The following is a 16,780-nucleotide window of genomic DNA, read 5'->3' on the forward strand; positions in this document are numbered from 1 at the left end:
TCTATCGGCCGGGCGTGGCGGCTCATGCCTGTAATCCCAGCACTTTGGGAGGCTGAGGTGGGCGGATCACGAGGTCAGGAGATGGAGACCATCCTGGCTAACAAGGTGCAACCCCGTCTCTACTAAAAATACAAAAATTAGCCAGGCATAGTGGCGGGCGCCTGTAATCCCAGCTACTCCGGAGGCTGAGGCAGGAGAATGGCGTGAACCCGGGGGACGGAGCTTGCAGTGAGCCAAGATGACACCACTGCACTCCAGTCTGGGCAACAGAGCAAGACTCTGTCTCAAAAAAAAAAAATCATAAAAATTATTAAACATACATAAAAATAGAATACTACAATCAAATCAAGTGAATTGAAAACCCAGTTTCAAACATTATCAATATTTTGCTATCAGGCTTTAACTTTCTCTCCTGAATTTTTGTTGTGATGGGGCATTTTAGATCAAAGCTGAGACATTGTGTCTTCTTAACTAAAATATTTTAGAATGCATCTGTAACTGATGGAAACCTATTCTTTATATCACCATGCTATTCACATATCTGGTAAAACTAATAATTTTTAAAATCACCTAGTGCTTTAAATGCCTTTTCAAAAATGCATATCCTTTTTCCATTAGGATAAATACCTTGAAACATGTTGCTAGATCAAAAAATTTGCACATTTTTTATGGCTTTGGATATAGGTTGGCAAGTGCCAATATGTATTGCAGTCAAGATTGCACAATTTAGTGTGACAATTACACTCACTGTTAGTAGAGGGAAAAAAGATATGAAAATATGGGATGTCATTAATACAGCACGGTGTGGAAGGAGGAAGGGTAGAAAGGCAAGAGATTAGAAAGGCAAGAAATTATACCAACAACAATAAAAACCCAAGCCCGAAAGTAATGTTGTAATACCTGTGAGGGACCAGTGCTCTTGAGTAAAACCCTTACCACATTTCTGCACAGAACATTTAATCACTAAGGCAGGGGTTCAAGTTGGCATTGCCATGAGGTAGGGTAGAAGGAAGGATAGCAGGAGCCTCCACTGTGTGCTTATTTATCACCCGTTCCACACCTTATGGAAGCAGCCTGTGGCCTCCAGGTAGATGCCTCTTCAAGTCTCACCTCCTAAATCATCCACTAGAGGAATGGTCATTTTATGTTTCATTCTACTGACCTTGTGCACCTTGAGCAGCCTCAAAACAATATATATGTGGGCCATTAAGCTCACATGACTGCACATAGCATAGGAAAATGATAAGAGGCTTTCAAGGGTAGAGGGTTGTTACTTTACAGTGCCTGGAACTGATACTGACTCTTACCTTAACAAAAGGAAAGGAACCTGCATTTACTGAACCATTTTAAAATGTTGGTTTATCCTTCATACTGAAAATTTTAAAAATCATCTGTAAGGTATCCTACTATCCTTAATTTATAGATGAGGAAAAGTAGGTGCCACTTTAAGTCTTATTTGGAATATGTGAAGAAATGAATGAATGAATGAAATAATAAGCAAATTAAAAAGTATAGTTTGATAGCAAAACAAAAGTGGCAGAAATGTAAGTGATAGACTTAGCATAAGACAAGTTAAATAACGTAGCCAGTAGTTGGCAGAGGCAGAATTCAAATTCAGGTCTATCTGACAGCAAAGCGAGGCTTTTCATGCATAGTTCCTAGTGTTAAAGTACAAAGTTTCTTAAATTTTTGGTTATTGTTCTCTCTTTTCCTCACCTTATATGTGTGTCTGAGATAATTTTCTATTAAGTTAGCTTACATTTACACACTTACATGCTAGACACTGTTCTAAAAACTACATATATTAGCACATCCAATAGTTAGAACAATCCTATGAAGTCTATATTATTATCATCCCCATTTTATCAATTGAGAAACTTAGACTGGTTAGCTCATTTGCTCAAGGTCATCTAGCTAATAAGTGTCGAAGCTAGGAATTGAACCCTAGAATTCTAGTTTCAGAGTCTGCTTTTAGCCATTAAACTATCAATTTAATATGTATTGTTTATATCCATATTTATTCCCATATAAGTATATTCGGATTACATAAATGCCCTTCTGTTTCCCAAGCAGTTTAAAGGGATAAAAAATGACAGGCACTCTGGTATTACATAATATGCAACAGCCCTTTGGAGACATTTTGTGCAATAACATTGCAGACATTATTTCCTCTACCTCATCCATAAACACTTCCCGTGAGATTTTTGTTCTTTGTGGAATAATTTTCGTTGCAATAGTTCATATTTGTTTTCTCAAAAATAATGGCTGGTTTCCACCTCTCTCATCAATAGACACACCAAATAATTTGTGGGTGCATCTGAGAGCCTAGACTCCTCTCATTAGATCAATAATGATCTTCTAGCCAAGCCGATTTACATGTCTTTAACTTCAATTTACATCAGTTAATATTGACAGGAACTGGAATGGGGAAGGAGAACTGAGTCCCTGGCCTCCAGGACCTCAAAGATTCTCAAGAGAGGCAGACAAAAAACCGACACCTGTAACACTGCGCAAGTGCTAGCGGGGCTACCTGCGGAACATGTCCTGAGAACACAGCACGTGGCATAGAGTCGAGGGTGCAGGACAGCCAGTTCCTACAACCATGCAAAATTCCCCATTTTGCAGACAGAAAACCCAAATGCACTTGCTGTGGTTGAATCCATGCAGTGCTTCCTCATATTTCTTGTGGGATTATATGTTAAATTCCTGACTAAGATTCAACTTGATCATTTTCCAAATATCCAACTGGTTGCTGTTTATTAGACAATTATTAAAACACATTGTTTTGCTAGTGATTTGAAATACTACCTTTATTCTCCACTACATTAAATTCTCATGTGCAGTTGGGTCTAGTTCTGGACTTTCTGTTCTGTTCCAATGGTAAATTGATCTCTTTATTTATGTGCCAAGACTACTGTTTTTCAATAATAGTGAATTTAAAATCTGAATTTAAAACCTGGAGCTTGCTCTCCTTTTTTTCACTTCCTTCCCCCAAACTACCAAACACTCAGGAATACTTGCTCTTCTTTTTCAGCATTCTCTTGGTTCTGATATTTTTCTGTATGAACTTTAAAAGCAACTCGTCTATCTCTAGGCAAGAAAAGTTTGTATTTTTATTGAGATCACATAAAATCTATAAATTAACTTGAACGGAATTGACATAAGTGAAAGCTTCAACTTTTCCTGAAAGACAAAAGCCCTGATAAATGGAAAGATATCACTTGTTCTTGGATAGATGTTCTCTCTCTTTTTTGGGGGGGTGGGGGGTAGCTATTTTAATTGTGCTCTTTTTCACTGTGTCTCTAAGTGGTTATTGTTTGTGTATATAAAGATGGATGATCTCTCTATGTAAATTTTATATCCTGCTGCTTTCCCAACTTCTCCATTTCGTGTTTGTTTTGTTTTGTTTTGTTTTGTTTTTGAGATGGAGTCCCGCTCTGTCGTCCAGGCTGGAGTACAGTGGCGGGATCTTGGCTCACTGCAACCTCTGCCTCCTGGGTTCAAGCAGTTCTCCTGCCTCAGCCTCCCAAGTAGCTGGGACTACAGGCACATGCCACCACGCCCGGCGAATTTTTTGTATTTTTAGTAGAGGCAGGGTTTCACCATGTCGGCCAGGATGGTCTCGATCTCCTGACCTTGTGATCTGCCCACCTCAGCCTCCCAAACTGCTGGGATTACAGGCGTGAGCCACTGTGCCTGGCCAACTTCCCTGTTTTTAGTAGCTTTTTCAAGGATATATTCCTAGAGGCCTGAAATAGTATTTCTCATTTCAGTGAAGTTTTTAGATTACTCTAATTGCCTCAACAGCACATAAGAGAGATGCATTTCTCAGTGGTGGGAAGCTTGTGTCCACCCTGACAACCACGTACAGCTCAAAAATGAGAAATGTTGCCTAGGTTAAAGGCAGTCGGGTGGTGAGGAAATACTGTAAGCTGAAGAGCTCAGGCCTACCTAAAAGGAATAGCTATTTTTTGAACACATGGAGTTGGGGTTCGGTGTTACTAGATCTTCTAACTTTATAAGCAAAACTAGAAATCTAGACTTTCAAGTAAAATCTTCTGGCTTTGAAGCTGATTTTAAAAGTATTTTGGGGCTGGGCACGGTGGCTCACGCCTGTAATCCCAACATTTTGGGAGGCCGAAGCAGGTGGATTGTTTGAGCCCAAGCGTTTGAGACTAGCCTGTGAAACATGGTGAAATCCTATCTCTACAAAAAAAATACAAAAATTATCCAGGCATGGTGGTGCCCACCTGTGGTCCCAGCTACCCAGGAGGCTGAGGTGGGAGGATCACTTGAGCCTGGTGGGTTGAGGCTGCATTGTGCCATGTTTGAGCCACTGCACTCCAGCCTGGGGACAGAGAAAGATCCTGTCTCAAAAAAAAAAATATATATATATATATATATATATACACACACACACACACACACACACCCACAAATACACACATACACACAAAATCACCACACACACACATTTTGTGGCAAAAGAGAAAGGACAAGACAAGTCTATATGTTAAATATGCCCTACAAGCCACCACTTTGTGACATCTGAGAACAATGTTATCATTTGGACCAAAGAGAAGCTAGTAAGGTATACACCACAACAGGATTTTTTATTTACTAAGGTGTATTCCTTTCCTAAGGATAACATAAAAAATGGCTACAAACTTGGTGCTTTAAAACAACAGAAATTTATTCTCTTATGGTTCTGGGGGCCAGAAATCCAAAGTCAAGGTTTCAGCTGGGGCCACTGCCCTCTGAAGGCTCTAGGCGGAGTAGCCTTTCCTGTTTCTTCCAGGTTCTGCTGGTTCCAAGCATTCCTGGGCTTGTGGCTGCAATACCCCATCTGTGTTCTTCTTCACATCTCCTTCTCTCCTTCTCCTGTGTGTCTCTCTTCTGTATGTATCTTATAAGGACTCTTGTCATTGGATTTACAGCCCTCATGAATAATCCAGGATCATCCTGTCAAGAGATCCCTAAATTAATTTTATTTGTGATGTAACTTATTGCAATACAATATTAATATATTTTCCAAATAATGTCATATTCACAAGTTTAGGGGGTTAGGACATGGACATTTTTTAAAAGCCAAATTTAAACCACTGCCATAGGTTATGTTATAGAAATATAAAAGGGCATGAAACAACTATGTAGGGTTTAAAAATAGTTATAACGTTACCACCCAATCAAGAATACTAGCAGAAGGATAGATGCCCCAACACTCTGTTTCTGTCCACCATATGTCTGTCTCCTCTCTTGTACCACCAGAAATAATCTATTTTTTTAGAATATCCTACTTTTACTGTAATAATTTCAATGTTTTTCTTTGAAGTTGAACCACATGTGACTGCCTCATTAAACAATGTGGCTTATTTCTGCCCAATTTTGAACTTTATGTGACATAAATGATACTGAATGCATTCTTTCTTTTCTGGTTTGCACATTTGTTATGAGATTCATACGTGTTTTTGTGAACAGCATTTTTTTCTGTGTATTTCATAGGCATTTGGGTTGTTTCAGATTGTAGTTATTACAGGTATTACCACGCTACACATTCTTGAATGTATATTGTGCTGCATGTGTGTAAACTTTCTCTAGTGCATGTACCTAGCAGTAGAATGGCTGGTTTTTAAGAGCATATTAGCAATGTTAATAGATAATGCTGGCCTATTTTTTAAAATTTTTGTACTTATTTGCACTCTCAGCAACAGGGAATTCCTGTTTCTCACCCTAATCAATGCCTCTCTCTTCCCTCTTCTCTCCCCTCCCCTCCCCTTCCCAACATCACCCCTTTTCCCTTTTCTCTTTTTGCTCTCTCCTCTCTCTCTCTCTCTCTCTCTCCCTCTCTCCCTCTTGTCATTTCCTTTTGTTCTTTTTATTAATTGCTTCATTCACTGATTCTGTTAGTGTCATATGCCTATGATGTGCCAGGAGCTTTATTTTTCTGAATCATTGGGCCATTCTTACTAAGAAGGAAGCAGACCCTCTGTTTATAGGCTGGTTGAAATGAAGCCTTGGGTGCCCCCTGGCACCTCGGCCAACAGAGATGTTCTAATCTCCAATACATGACTAGTGTTGACAAGGCAGCCATCAGGACTCCTGGTCACTTTCTGGTTGCCACAGGAAGCGCCATCAATATCTGTTAGCTCCCATTATCCTGGCAGAGCAGACAGCTGTGTCCTCTGACCCCCTCTTGACATTCTGATAGGTTTCCCTTCATACCACACACTTGCAAGAGCTTTTACTCTCTCTCACCTGGAAAGGTCACTTCCCAAATGAGACGCCTGGGATAAATTATGTTTCTCTTGTTTTGCAGTCTCTTGTCTCAGCCACCAATTTCAAGGGGTGTTTGAGGGCAGCAACCCAGTTAAAAGAGGAAAGAACCAGATTGGTGTGGTCTTAACACCAGCTAAAGTCCGTTTCATTTTCTCTATGTTGTTCTAAGTTTGCTTTCAAGATTACAGGAATATTGCTCAACATGTAACCAATGGGGCATTTGCTTCAGAAGCACCTGGAGATTAATTTTTGAAATTAAATTTATCTGTCTAATAAAAGGAACAATTTCATAATACAAATACCATCTGCCCCTTATAAAAGAATGATCTTTTTCCTTTAACATGACTCTGATTCTGTTGCCAGCGAACCAAAATTCTGGTCTTGGTGCCTTGGTTTATATTTAAATACCTGACAATTTAACTAATAGTAATGGGATATGTGTTCAGATTACTTTTCTTCTTGGCTGTAGTAGAAAGTTTAGAAAAAAACCTCAATTCACTATGACACACACACACACACACACACACACACACACACACATACATAATTATATTAATAGAGTTATTCTAATTTCTGCTTCTACCCCTGACTTTCCCTCTGTTCCACCGTGGTAACTGTATATCTTGTATTGGACAGCCTATTCCTAAAACAAGATAGGTAGAATCTTTAGGTTGCAGGAACTACAATGACAGACCAAGAGTGACGGCTTGATGACTTCAGTCAGAGGGAAAACTTTAAACCGTTCTGTATCAGAAGCTCCATAGCCATTAATAAAGAAGAGCTATAGTGTGTGCCTAACCCAGAGAGCTGCCAAGTATATTCCAAGGCATTCTAAATACATGGCTACAACAAGATCTCTCTTAAAAACTTAAGTCTCTCGTGGACAATTTTATTCCTTGTGAGCGAAATTGAATAGAGGCAAACTTCAAGACTTAATTTATTTTTTGCACTAGTTATAAGAATAAACAGACTCTTAGATCCTGAAAGAATCTGACTCAGCTAAGAGGAGGCAAGTCAGCAAGAAGTAACTAAATGGAATAATATCCATTTGACCTCTGCTTCTGCTGCTTTGAATTGTCTGAGAGGAGCTCCGTTTTTGAAACTGGCTTTGGCTCAGGACTATCAGACTGTGTAGTGGGTTTTACCGTTTTGATTGACTTATCCATTCCAATACCTGAACACATGATTGTTTTGCTCTTCTACTTGTCGAACGGCGCAGTTGCCCTGTGGAATCAATAGCTGACACAGTAAGTTGGTGATGGAGCGTCTAGTAGAGAAAGAGAGGAAGTGGCTTGGTAAGTGGGCCATGGAAGAGCTTCATAGCAGTAGTTGTTGACTGTTGGTGACTAAGACAATCTGCTAGGGAACTTGAAAATAATAATAATAATAAGACTCGGATACTGCCTACCTCAATGAGCTGGACTCTGTATTCTTTATCAGCTCTCCAAATGATTGCAATTCCCACCAAAATGTGAAACTCACTGCCCTGTAGCATGGGTGTCAGAAACCAGGGTCTGGAATTAGGCAGATGTAGGCCCAAATTCTTCTCTAAGCCTTCATTTTTAACTTTAGAGTATGGATCTGAGACTACCTACTTCCTTTGATTGATGTGACATTTTATGAGAAAATGTACATAAAATACTTCTTATTTTTGTAATTGTAATGATTATTCCATTTTTATGGCCTTACAGGTAAGGGAAAACTTTGAATAATTTAAGTATTTGGGAAGTAAGTCCATTTTTTTTCCTATGGTTCTTGATCGTAGAACTCAACTTTATAAGTTTCCAAAGTTTTTCCATTGCCACAAACAAGATACTGTGGGGGAAGGAGATGGTGTAGTCTTCATTGTTGCAGGTGGATTGAAAGAAAATCGTATAGGTTAAGTATGTACCTGCTCATGGTTCCATGACTGAGTGAGATTCATAGATTTGGGATTTGAGCCTAGGCCTTGGGACACTGAAACACATATCTTTTTCCACTCTGACTCTTGCAAGATCTTATGACCCCATACGAACATTTAAAGTCACACTGTCCTAAAGAGGAAGCTAGAGAGTTCCTGGCCTCCTTGTCCCTGCTCATCTGGACACTCTTTATACATTGGATTGAGGTTTATATTGGACTCAGTTCACCTACAACCTCTTCAAAAACTTTTCCTTCTAATTTGACTAGAAAGTCAATTACATAATGGGATATTGCTAAGTGAAAGGAGGTTCTTAAAATAATATTCATGGATCAGGAGCTGACATGGTTAGGGATGCAGAATGTGGCATAATGGTTGACCTTAGGCATGTGACTATTTCTTATAACTCTGTTTTCTCACCTACAAATGGAAATTATGCTAGTAACTACCTACCTGTCAGATTGAACTAGGAATTTAGTCATGGATTAATGCAATTAGAATATTTTTCCTCCTTCTGTTAATTTTTTTTTTTTCGGTCGACACACAAGAGGATCCAATTCACTGAAACAAAGAAAAAAAAAGTCACTTTTATTTTTATTTCTGAATGTGCCAGCAGTGCCCTGCAAGCAATGACATTTTCATTTAACTCTGTTTAGGGTTTGATGCCTACTTTACGTCCCGTACACTTGAAAACAACAGAAGAAATGTATGGTTTGCCGAATACTGGGAGGAAAACTTCAACTGCAAGTTGACGATTAGTGGGTCAAAAAAAGAAGACACAGATCGCAAATGCACAGGTAATTTAATTCTCGTTGTCCTTCTCCTATTACTCTACGTGGCTAGCACTGACATGTCTGCATAGCTGACAGAAGGAAGCTTGGCTGGAGACAAATTGAAAAAGTAAATTAAATTTTACTAGATTGTTCAGAAAATGGAACAGGAGCATACGTCTTGCAGGACAAAAGACGTACAGACAAGACTGTATTCTTTTCTGCCTATCTAGCAGTAATTGACATTTTCAGTGATTCTTTGAATTCAGAAGGGGTCATGTTGCTTTGAATCCTCTTGTTCAGTTCCGGCCAGGAGTATGAAGTCATTTTCACATAGACAAAATTCTCTGACAAATCCCATGCCATTGCCGGATTTAACTGTTACCATGGACAGTATACTTGACTAAGGAAACAGAGTGATTGGGTTTAGAATAATGAAAATCCCAAATGATTTTCATTAATGTCTAAGTTAATGAGTTACCTACTATTTAAAATATTCACAGCTCCTTATATGTAACCTTGTAAATGAAAAATATCTGTGAATAAGTCAGAAGAAAAATCACACATTCATTCATTTATTCACTCACAAATATTTGCTGAGTGACTCCTTTCTGCTATGCACTGTGCTAGGCACTGGGGATCTGGTGGTGAGCAAACTAAGTGAGAATCCTCCCTCTGTGTTGCCCAGAGTCTGGTGGAAGGAATTTGACTTTATTCCAGTGATCTCACGAACGAATTCGTAATTACAAACTGTAATCCATGTTCTGAGTGTTATGAGGGCATATAACTAAGGAAGTTTACTCATGTTGAAGGTAGAAGCTGTCTCAAAAGACCCTTTTGGGAGAATGATGCTTGAGTCAAGATAAAATGAAGAAATGGACATTGGCTGGTTAGGGAAGGAAAATAGGTTGGAGAATTCTGATTAAACATGGTAAATGGCTTGCAGTAGGAGGAGTTTTTGTGTTTCTGAGGTTGTGAAAAACAGAAAAAACATGACTGAAGTACACAGAACAGAGAGAATGTGTGAGCCAAGGCTGCAGGTGTAGAGAGATGGTCCAGAACTAAGTCATTTTAGGATGTATGTGGGACTTGGCTTTTATCCTAAGAGCAGTGGTAACCATGGAAGGGTGTTAACACAAGCGGATGACATGATCTACCATCTTATCAACTAGACCTCTTTAAACATCAGCCTTTACAATTTGTAATGATGACCTTCAGGTATACTAATGTAATAAGGCTAAATGTTTTATATATGATCAAGAAAGACACATTCATGTGGGACACAGTTCTGCCTCTAGTCTCTCTTTGTAATGTAGCTGTTTGAATACTGGTCACCCACATGTAGATTAATCCACTCAACAAGCATCTATTAATCAGGTAATACATGGTATCAGGAACACCATGAAGTCTTTGAGAGTGCTTAAATATAGTCTCAAGGAGTTTTCTGTGAAAAAGGAGAAATGTACAACATATGACCAGAAACATGAATAACAATAATGATATAAAATAAGTATGATGCATATATTAAAGGTATCATTCAGTCAACTGGACTATCAGATTAACCATATTCTCCAGATCATGCTATATAACAATAGTTCTGAGATATGGTCCCTAGAATAGTGGGAGAAAAGGGAAAATATTAATTTAATATTGACTAGACCTAGGCAACACAAAGCTTTCAAGTGGAAACTGAAAAAATTAGCTTGACATCTGGATAATTTGTCTATATGACAGGGTACATTCAAGTGCACCAGAAGTATGTAGATGATTGATGACAGTTTTCCTGGGTTCTTTCTGACATTTGGTGTTCTGTAGAGTGTCTGGAAGGTGGAATTGGTTGATGGACGTTAGAATTGTCGCAATCTGAGGCCACACCTCTGACTTTTATGAGCTTAAACACAGGCTGTTTTATGTGGAGCTATGCTTCAGGCTGATCATTGAGAATTTGGGTTTATACAAACTAGTAAGATCATTATGCAAGCCTCTACCTTACAAAAATAGAAATAGAAGTGTTTGTGTCTTCCTAACTGTTTCTTCCATGTGAATATTTATAATCACATTCACTAAATTATAAGTGTACCCAAAATATTTGTATATTCTCACCTTCCTTTTTCCTTCCTCATCGCTTTCTTTGTGATGAGCTGTACCATGTGGAATGGAGGTAGATACTGTTATCATTACCGTATCTCTTACTCTTCCACCTATTGATATGGTGGTCATATTTTGTTTGTTTTCCTTGTCCTTCCTTTTTCCAAATCCAACCATATGTACATCTTTCTTTGATAGTATTCCAAAAAATACTATTTAAAAAATCTTTACATGTAAGTATACTTCAATTTGGAAGTGAAGAATCAGTGGGAAAGGTAACCTGGTTGCATGCTTTGGTAACTAGATTTTAAAACACTAGAACAGGCATGTTAGAAAGGGTACCCAGATGAGCAGGCTAGCTGAGTAGTCTAACACTGAAGATCTGCGCTGTGAATACAATGAATGTTTTTATCTGAGGACTGTAGAACATAGCCCCCTTCACAGAGCTCTCTCTGTGACTTGGCTCTGCTAAAGAAAAAGGAAGTCTTATTAATATAACATTCCCTCTTAAGATGTGAGCACAAATTAAAATGTAGGCCTTTTTTTTTTTCTTTTGGGCTGGGTAGCCTCCTTAGCCATACTAAGCAATATTTGTTGTATATTAGCTGCAAGTAGACCAACACTGAATCAGCCATTTGACAAGTTTTAAAGATGAGGAATGAGACCCATACTGTTTGGAGAGAGCAAATTACTGAGGTCAGAGTATAACAATGAGTTCTAAAATCACAAGAAAATGCAAAGTCATGAGAGGAATAATAATTATTGAAAAATATTCATTAAGAAGCATGAGATAAGCTGTTCATACTTCATAATTTTACTTAGGGCTAGATGTGCATGAATTCTTATAGAAAATGACCCGAACAACTATGTAATCTTTATTTCTGTAAATTATCCATGTCCACCTAAAGTCTTAAAGCAAGGGATTTTATCGCATTCTTTAGTATTTCAAGAACATTCCCACTTTCCTTGATACCAAATCCCAAGATGTGACAATCTGAGAGCTAGACATTCTTCCTCTTACCTTCCTTCGGAGTAGCCTAATAACCATTGATATAGATCAGGCATTCGCAGTGAGCCATCCTGCTCATGGGATATATTGGGTGTAATCACTCAGCGTGAAATGCAGTTCAGCAAGTATGTGGTTGTCCAAGCTACCACAGAAAACACAACTTCCATTTGACAGGATTAATGCCATTCATGCTACTTCATAGAAGAGCTATGTTTTCTCATGGAGACAATGCTAGATATACACATAGTCATCTCTTCTAAAGAGTTTACCACATACCATTTTCATTTGCAGGCAGAAAGATCAGATGTGATTTTTTTCTGCGTTGTATTTATGTTCCCCTACCCACAGCCCACCAGCTGAGTGTGTTCACCCTTGAGACTTGCCAGGATGCTGCTGGCACAAAGACCAGTTTAGAGTATGACCGCTTTGGGAATAATATGTTTCAATGGAGATACTAAGGGTCAATGAAAGAAGGAACATTACACAAATGAAGTGACATCTCTGCAAAAAGAGATTGAGGCCATCTTGGGGTCAGGAACATTGTACCACAGTGGTTAAGAAACCATTGGTTTTGGAATCAAAAAGATCTAAGCTTCTGTTCTAAGGACATCCATAACCACACATGCCTGTGAGAGCTTGGATAACATGTTTTTAACCTCTCAAAGCCATTTCTTATTTTTGAAGTGAGAATAGTAAAACCTTACATTCAAAATTGTTGAGTGGATTAAATCAGTTAATTTAAATAAAGGGTCTGAAATTTTACTAGCACATAGTCGTAGCTAACAATGGAAATTTTCTGCTCTTCTGGGCTGAAATCAGTGGCCTGTGAGGAATTCATGAAGATCTTTCTGTCTGTGTCACTCCTTAGAGATCAGGATGTATATCAACTCCAATAAGAAAACAAATACGTAAGTATAGACAAGAATTTTTACTGGGGTGCACACTATATAGGGTGATGTATTGAGCATCAAAGAGTTTGCAGACAGGCGTCATGCAATGTTATGCTATGAGTGAAACATGAAGCTCAAGGCTTAAGAAATTTCGGTGCTTTAACACAGAGTGTGTGTCCAAGGCCCAAAGACATTTGGACACAGAGTGTGTATCCAAGGCCCAATGACATTTGGACACACACTGTGCATTATAGAGAGCATCATATCCCAAAGTTTTCTCATTTTCTCCTGAGGAGCTGTGTCCTTACATAGCTAATGGCATCCCCAAGAGTGTAACACTCAACATCTCATATCCCAACATTTGCTCATCTTCTTCTGAGAAGCTGTATCCTTACATGTCTAATAGCATCAAATATCTTAGCTCCCAAATGCATTTTTTAAACTCAGAAGGAGGTTCTGAGAACCTGAATATGTTTGCCTATGACTGGGCAACATCTTATGGCTTATCAGTCATAACTCGTGACTTACCCAGAACATTTGTCTAACTAATATCACTGTTCTATGAAACGCCACTTGGTGAATACTGATTCATTAGAGTTACCTCCTTGCTGAAAAGCAGGAACTCAGCATTTACAAATCCATCATCTGGTGATGGGACAATTTAACATTCAGAGATTTGTTTTTCTTTTGCGATGACAGAAGATGAATAAATTGGTGACATACATTTTTTGTAACAAGCCTTCATATTTCATTGCTAGTGCTTTCAAGTCACACAATAAGCAAATTCAGTTTTGATTTGTGTCCCTAATCAACCCCTGTTTACTGTGGAAAGATATCAAGGGCTAAAGAGCATACTCTGATAAATGTCTACATTTTGGGAGGTCAGAATTCTTAAGCTGTGTTTTTCTTTACACCTCACTTCTCAGAGCTAATAGTTTAAGTCCTCTTTTCAGTGGAGCTAACAAAAAGCCTGTTGATAAATGCTGTTAATGAATAAACCATGTATTTCTTGAGTCTTTTATTTTTACCAGGACCCAGGCTCATTAGAGCCTATGTAATTCGTTAACAAGACTATCAAGACAAAGGAATTACACTTAAAGTCAAGTGCTCAGAATATATGTGCAGAAATAATTGATGACTATACTGATTAGTTTTTATACTCACTGTCATTTTATTATTCTATTCTGAATTGACCTTTAATTGTCACAAAGATGTTTTATTGCAGCACCTAATTTACTTAACATGACTGAGGAATCCACAACAAAATGTTATAGATAAATAGTGTCTAACTCTTTGGTACTCTAAGACTTTTTTGAAACCGTTTTGATGAGAAGCAATGTCAAATGCATTTTTACACCTTTGTGCTTTCTTAAACAGAGGCTTGCCACAGATTAATTATGATTTAATCTCTGTGAGCATGCAAGGATTACGTGTTAATGTGGTTCTTTGTTAAATTTTTGGTTCTCTGACTCATCTCTAAATATCGGAGTCTTGGTTGACATCTCTCTTGCTACCATCACCCTTAAATCTTCCCCTACCTACCTCCATAAATGGCTTGTCTCTAATTGTGGGAACTGGAAATGTATCAAATTATTAAGAATCTTTGCTTGTTAATTCATTTATTTAAAAATGAATGTTAAATACTAAATCCTTACAGAAAAGCTAAGGTATGTAACTTTGAGGATTTAGTAAGGCATTCTATAGCAACTGTTTGGGTAAGTTTGTTAATAACATTTAGATACATGGAATACCAATTAACATAGGATTCTTCAAGTTAAAGTGGTCTGAATGTCACATCTAAAATCCTCATTGTTTTTGGGACACCTCTTTAAATCCTTTTTGGAATGTAAGGTATTGAATAAAAATTCCATGCCCATAAAAGGTAATTATATTTCTAGACCAGTTTTTCACGTGTAATTGTTAAAAATAGACTTTAGTGTAACATTAAATCATAGTAAGTGTCATGCTAACTCTATGGGTTTGCTTTTAAGTCACTTAAATATGAAAGTTTATCTTCTTGTATTATTTAAAAATCAATAAATTTTGTAAAGGCATTTAAGAACAAAAATTTAACCTCTTTTCAAGGGAAGCATAGCGCCACCTATGTTAATTGCCAATTATTCCGCTGGATAAATCTGAGAGAAGATAAGCAAGATGATTAGGCAATGCTTGATTCTGAGGGCAATAATTAGCATAGCCTTCTGTATGGTTGTGTATTGTAATAGGTACAAATCTCAGATCATAAAATTGCTAGTGCAAAAAAATGAACTTTTGGTTGTTTTCTATAACTTCACTTTGTTTTTCAAATCTCCATCCTATTGTTTTGTAGAAATTCGATCTTTTTAAAACCCTTTATCCCACGTGGTCCACAGGCCTGGACCTTAGTTACAAAGAGATTTGTTTTAAAGCCCAGGACTTGAAAATTATCTGTGAGGCTTTGCTCTGATCCTTTGGCATGCATGAGTTTTCACTAGCCATGAATCCATCTCCAGGAATGCACCTTGTCCATTCCTGCCCTTAGTAGTGAAGATGTGAAGGCTACTGCAGCATGGACTCTTGGTGGTGACCTCAGGGCTTCTCCAGGTACAACTGTGGTTTTGATGACTCCAGGTCCTTCCTGTGACCATGGTTGCTGGAGGTTCTAGAGCCTAGGAGCTCTTCAGTTTTTTGTTTTTGTTTTTGTTTTTTTTAAAGGAGTAAAATACATTTTTTAATACTGTATTTTTAAAAAATAGGGCCAAATCCCAGGCAACATAGCAAGACCCTGTCTCTACAAACAGTAAAAAAAGAAAACAATAGCCAGAAGTGGTGACACACATCTGTGGTCCCAGCTACTTACATTGGGAGGCTGAGGTGGGAGGAGCACTTAAGCCCAGGTAGTTGAGGCTGCAGTGAGCTGTGATCATGCCACTGCACTCTAGCCTAGGTGACAGAGTGAGACCTTGTCTCAAACACTCAAAAAACAGGGCCATAGCAGTAAACTTTTGCTCAGTGTTCCATCCCTTTAGATCAGGTCATTGAACTTTTCCTCTCAAGGGCAGGTAGTAAATATTTTAGGCATTATGGGTCAGGCTGTTTCTGACACAACTACTCTGTTCCCATAACACAAGGCAACCACAGTATATATAAACAAATGGACCATAAACAAATGATCCCTTGCTTTAGACAAGCCTTGACCAACGGAACCTTTTACAATGACAGAAATATTTTATTTTCTGACTACTGAGCATTTGAAACATGGCTAATGCAACTAAGGAACTGACTTTTAAAATTATTTAAAACGTAAACAGCCACATGTGCCTAGTGGCAACTGTACTGACTGGCTCTGCAGAGCCTAGGAGCTCTTCAGGAGCTTATACCAGCATTTAACTTTTACATATCCCGTTAGTTTCTCCCTTCTCATCTGTCACTCCTGAATGTCTTGATTACAGGCTGGGCGAGGAGACTAATCTAGATCCATTCATATCCTTCCATTATTTTTTGTGTATGGCATATGTTTCATGTCCTTAATACTTCAGTATTTTTGAAGCACAGAGCCAAGTACTGACCATATAACACTGGCTTTTAGAACACAAAGATCAGTCTTTTATTTATTATTATTATTTTCTTTTTACTTCCATTGTTCTTCTGTGTTTTATTATAACCATCCTTCCCAAAAGCAATGAAGAAGAGTTCTGAAACTACCATGGTTAGAAAATAAATGGTGGAGAGGAGATAAAAGGCACATTTGTTGATATATTAATATGTTAGAATATTACCATATGACACTAACCGAAGTACAAGCAAAGTAGATGGATGGCAAGCCAGATCTTTGATTTTACTCACAAAGCTCATTTTCCCAAATCTT

General features: G+C 38.1%; 1 protein-coding gene across 4 annotated transcripts in view; it reads left to right on the forward strand.

Annotated features, from left to right (window-relative positions):
• Positions 1 to 16,780, forward strand: part of GRM7 (glutamate metabotropic receptor 7) — an 892,306-nt gene that overhangs the window by 556,652 nt on the left and 318,874 nt on the right. For all 4 annotated transcript variants that reach the window (XM_055383687.2, XM_004033530.5, XM_004033531.5 and 1 more), the window contains exon 5: positions 8,833 to 8,973. In XM_055383687.2, coding sequence (XP_055239662.1) covers positions 8,833 to 8,973 — 141 coding nt within the window. The remainder of the gene's footprint in view (positions 1 to 8,832; positions 8,974 to 16,780) is intronic.

This window comes from Gorilla gorilla, chromosome 2, assembly GCF_029281585.2.
Source record: "Gorilla gorilla gorilla isolate KB3781 chromosome 2, NHGRI_mGorGor1-v2.1_pri, whole genome shotgun sequence".
NCBI lineage: Eukaryota > Metazoa > Chordata > Mammalia > Primates > Hominidae > Gorilla > Gorilla gorilla.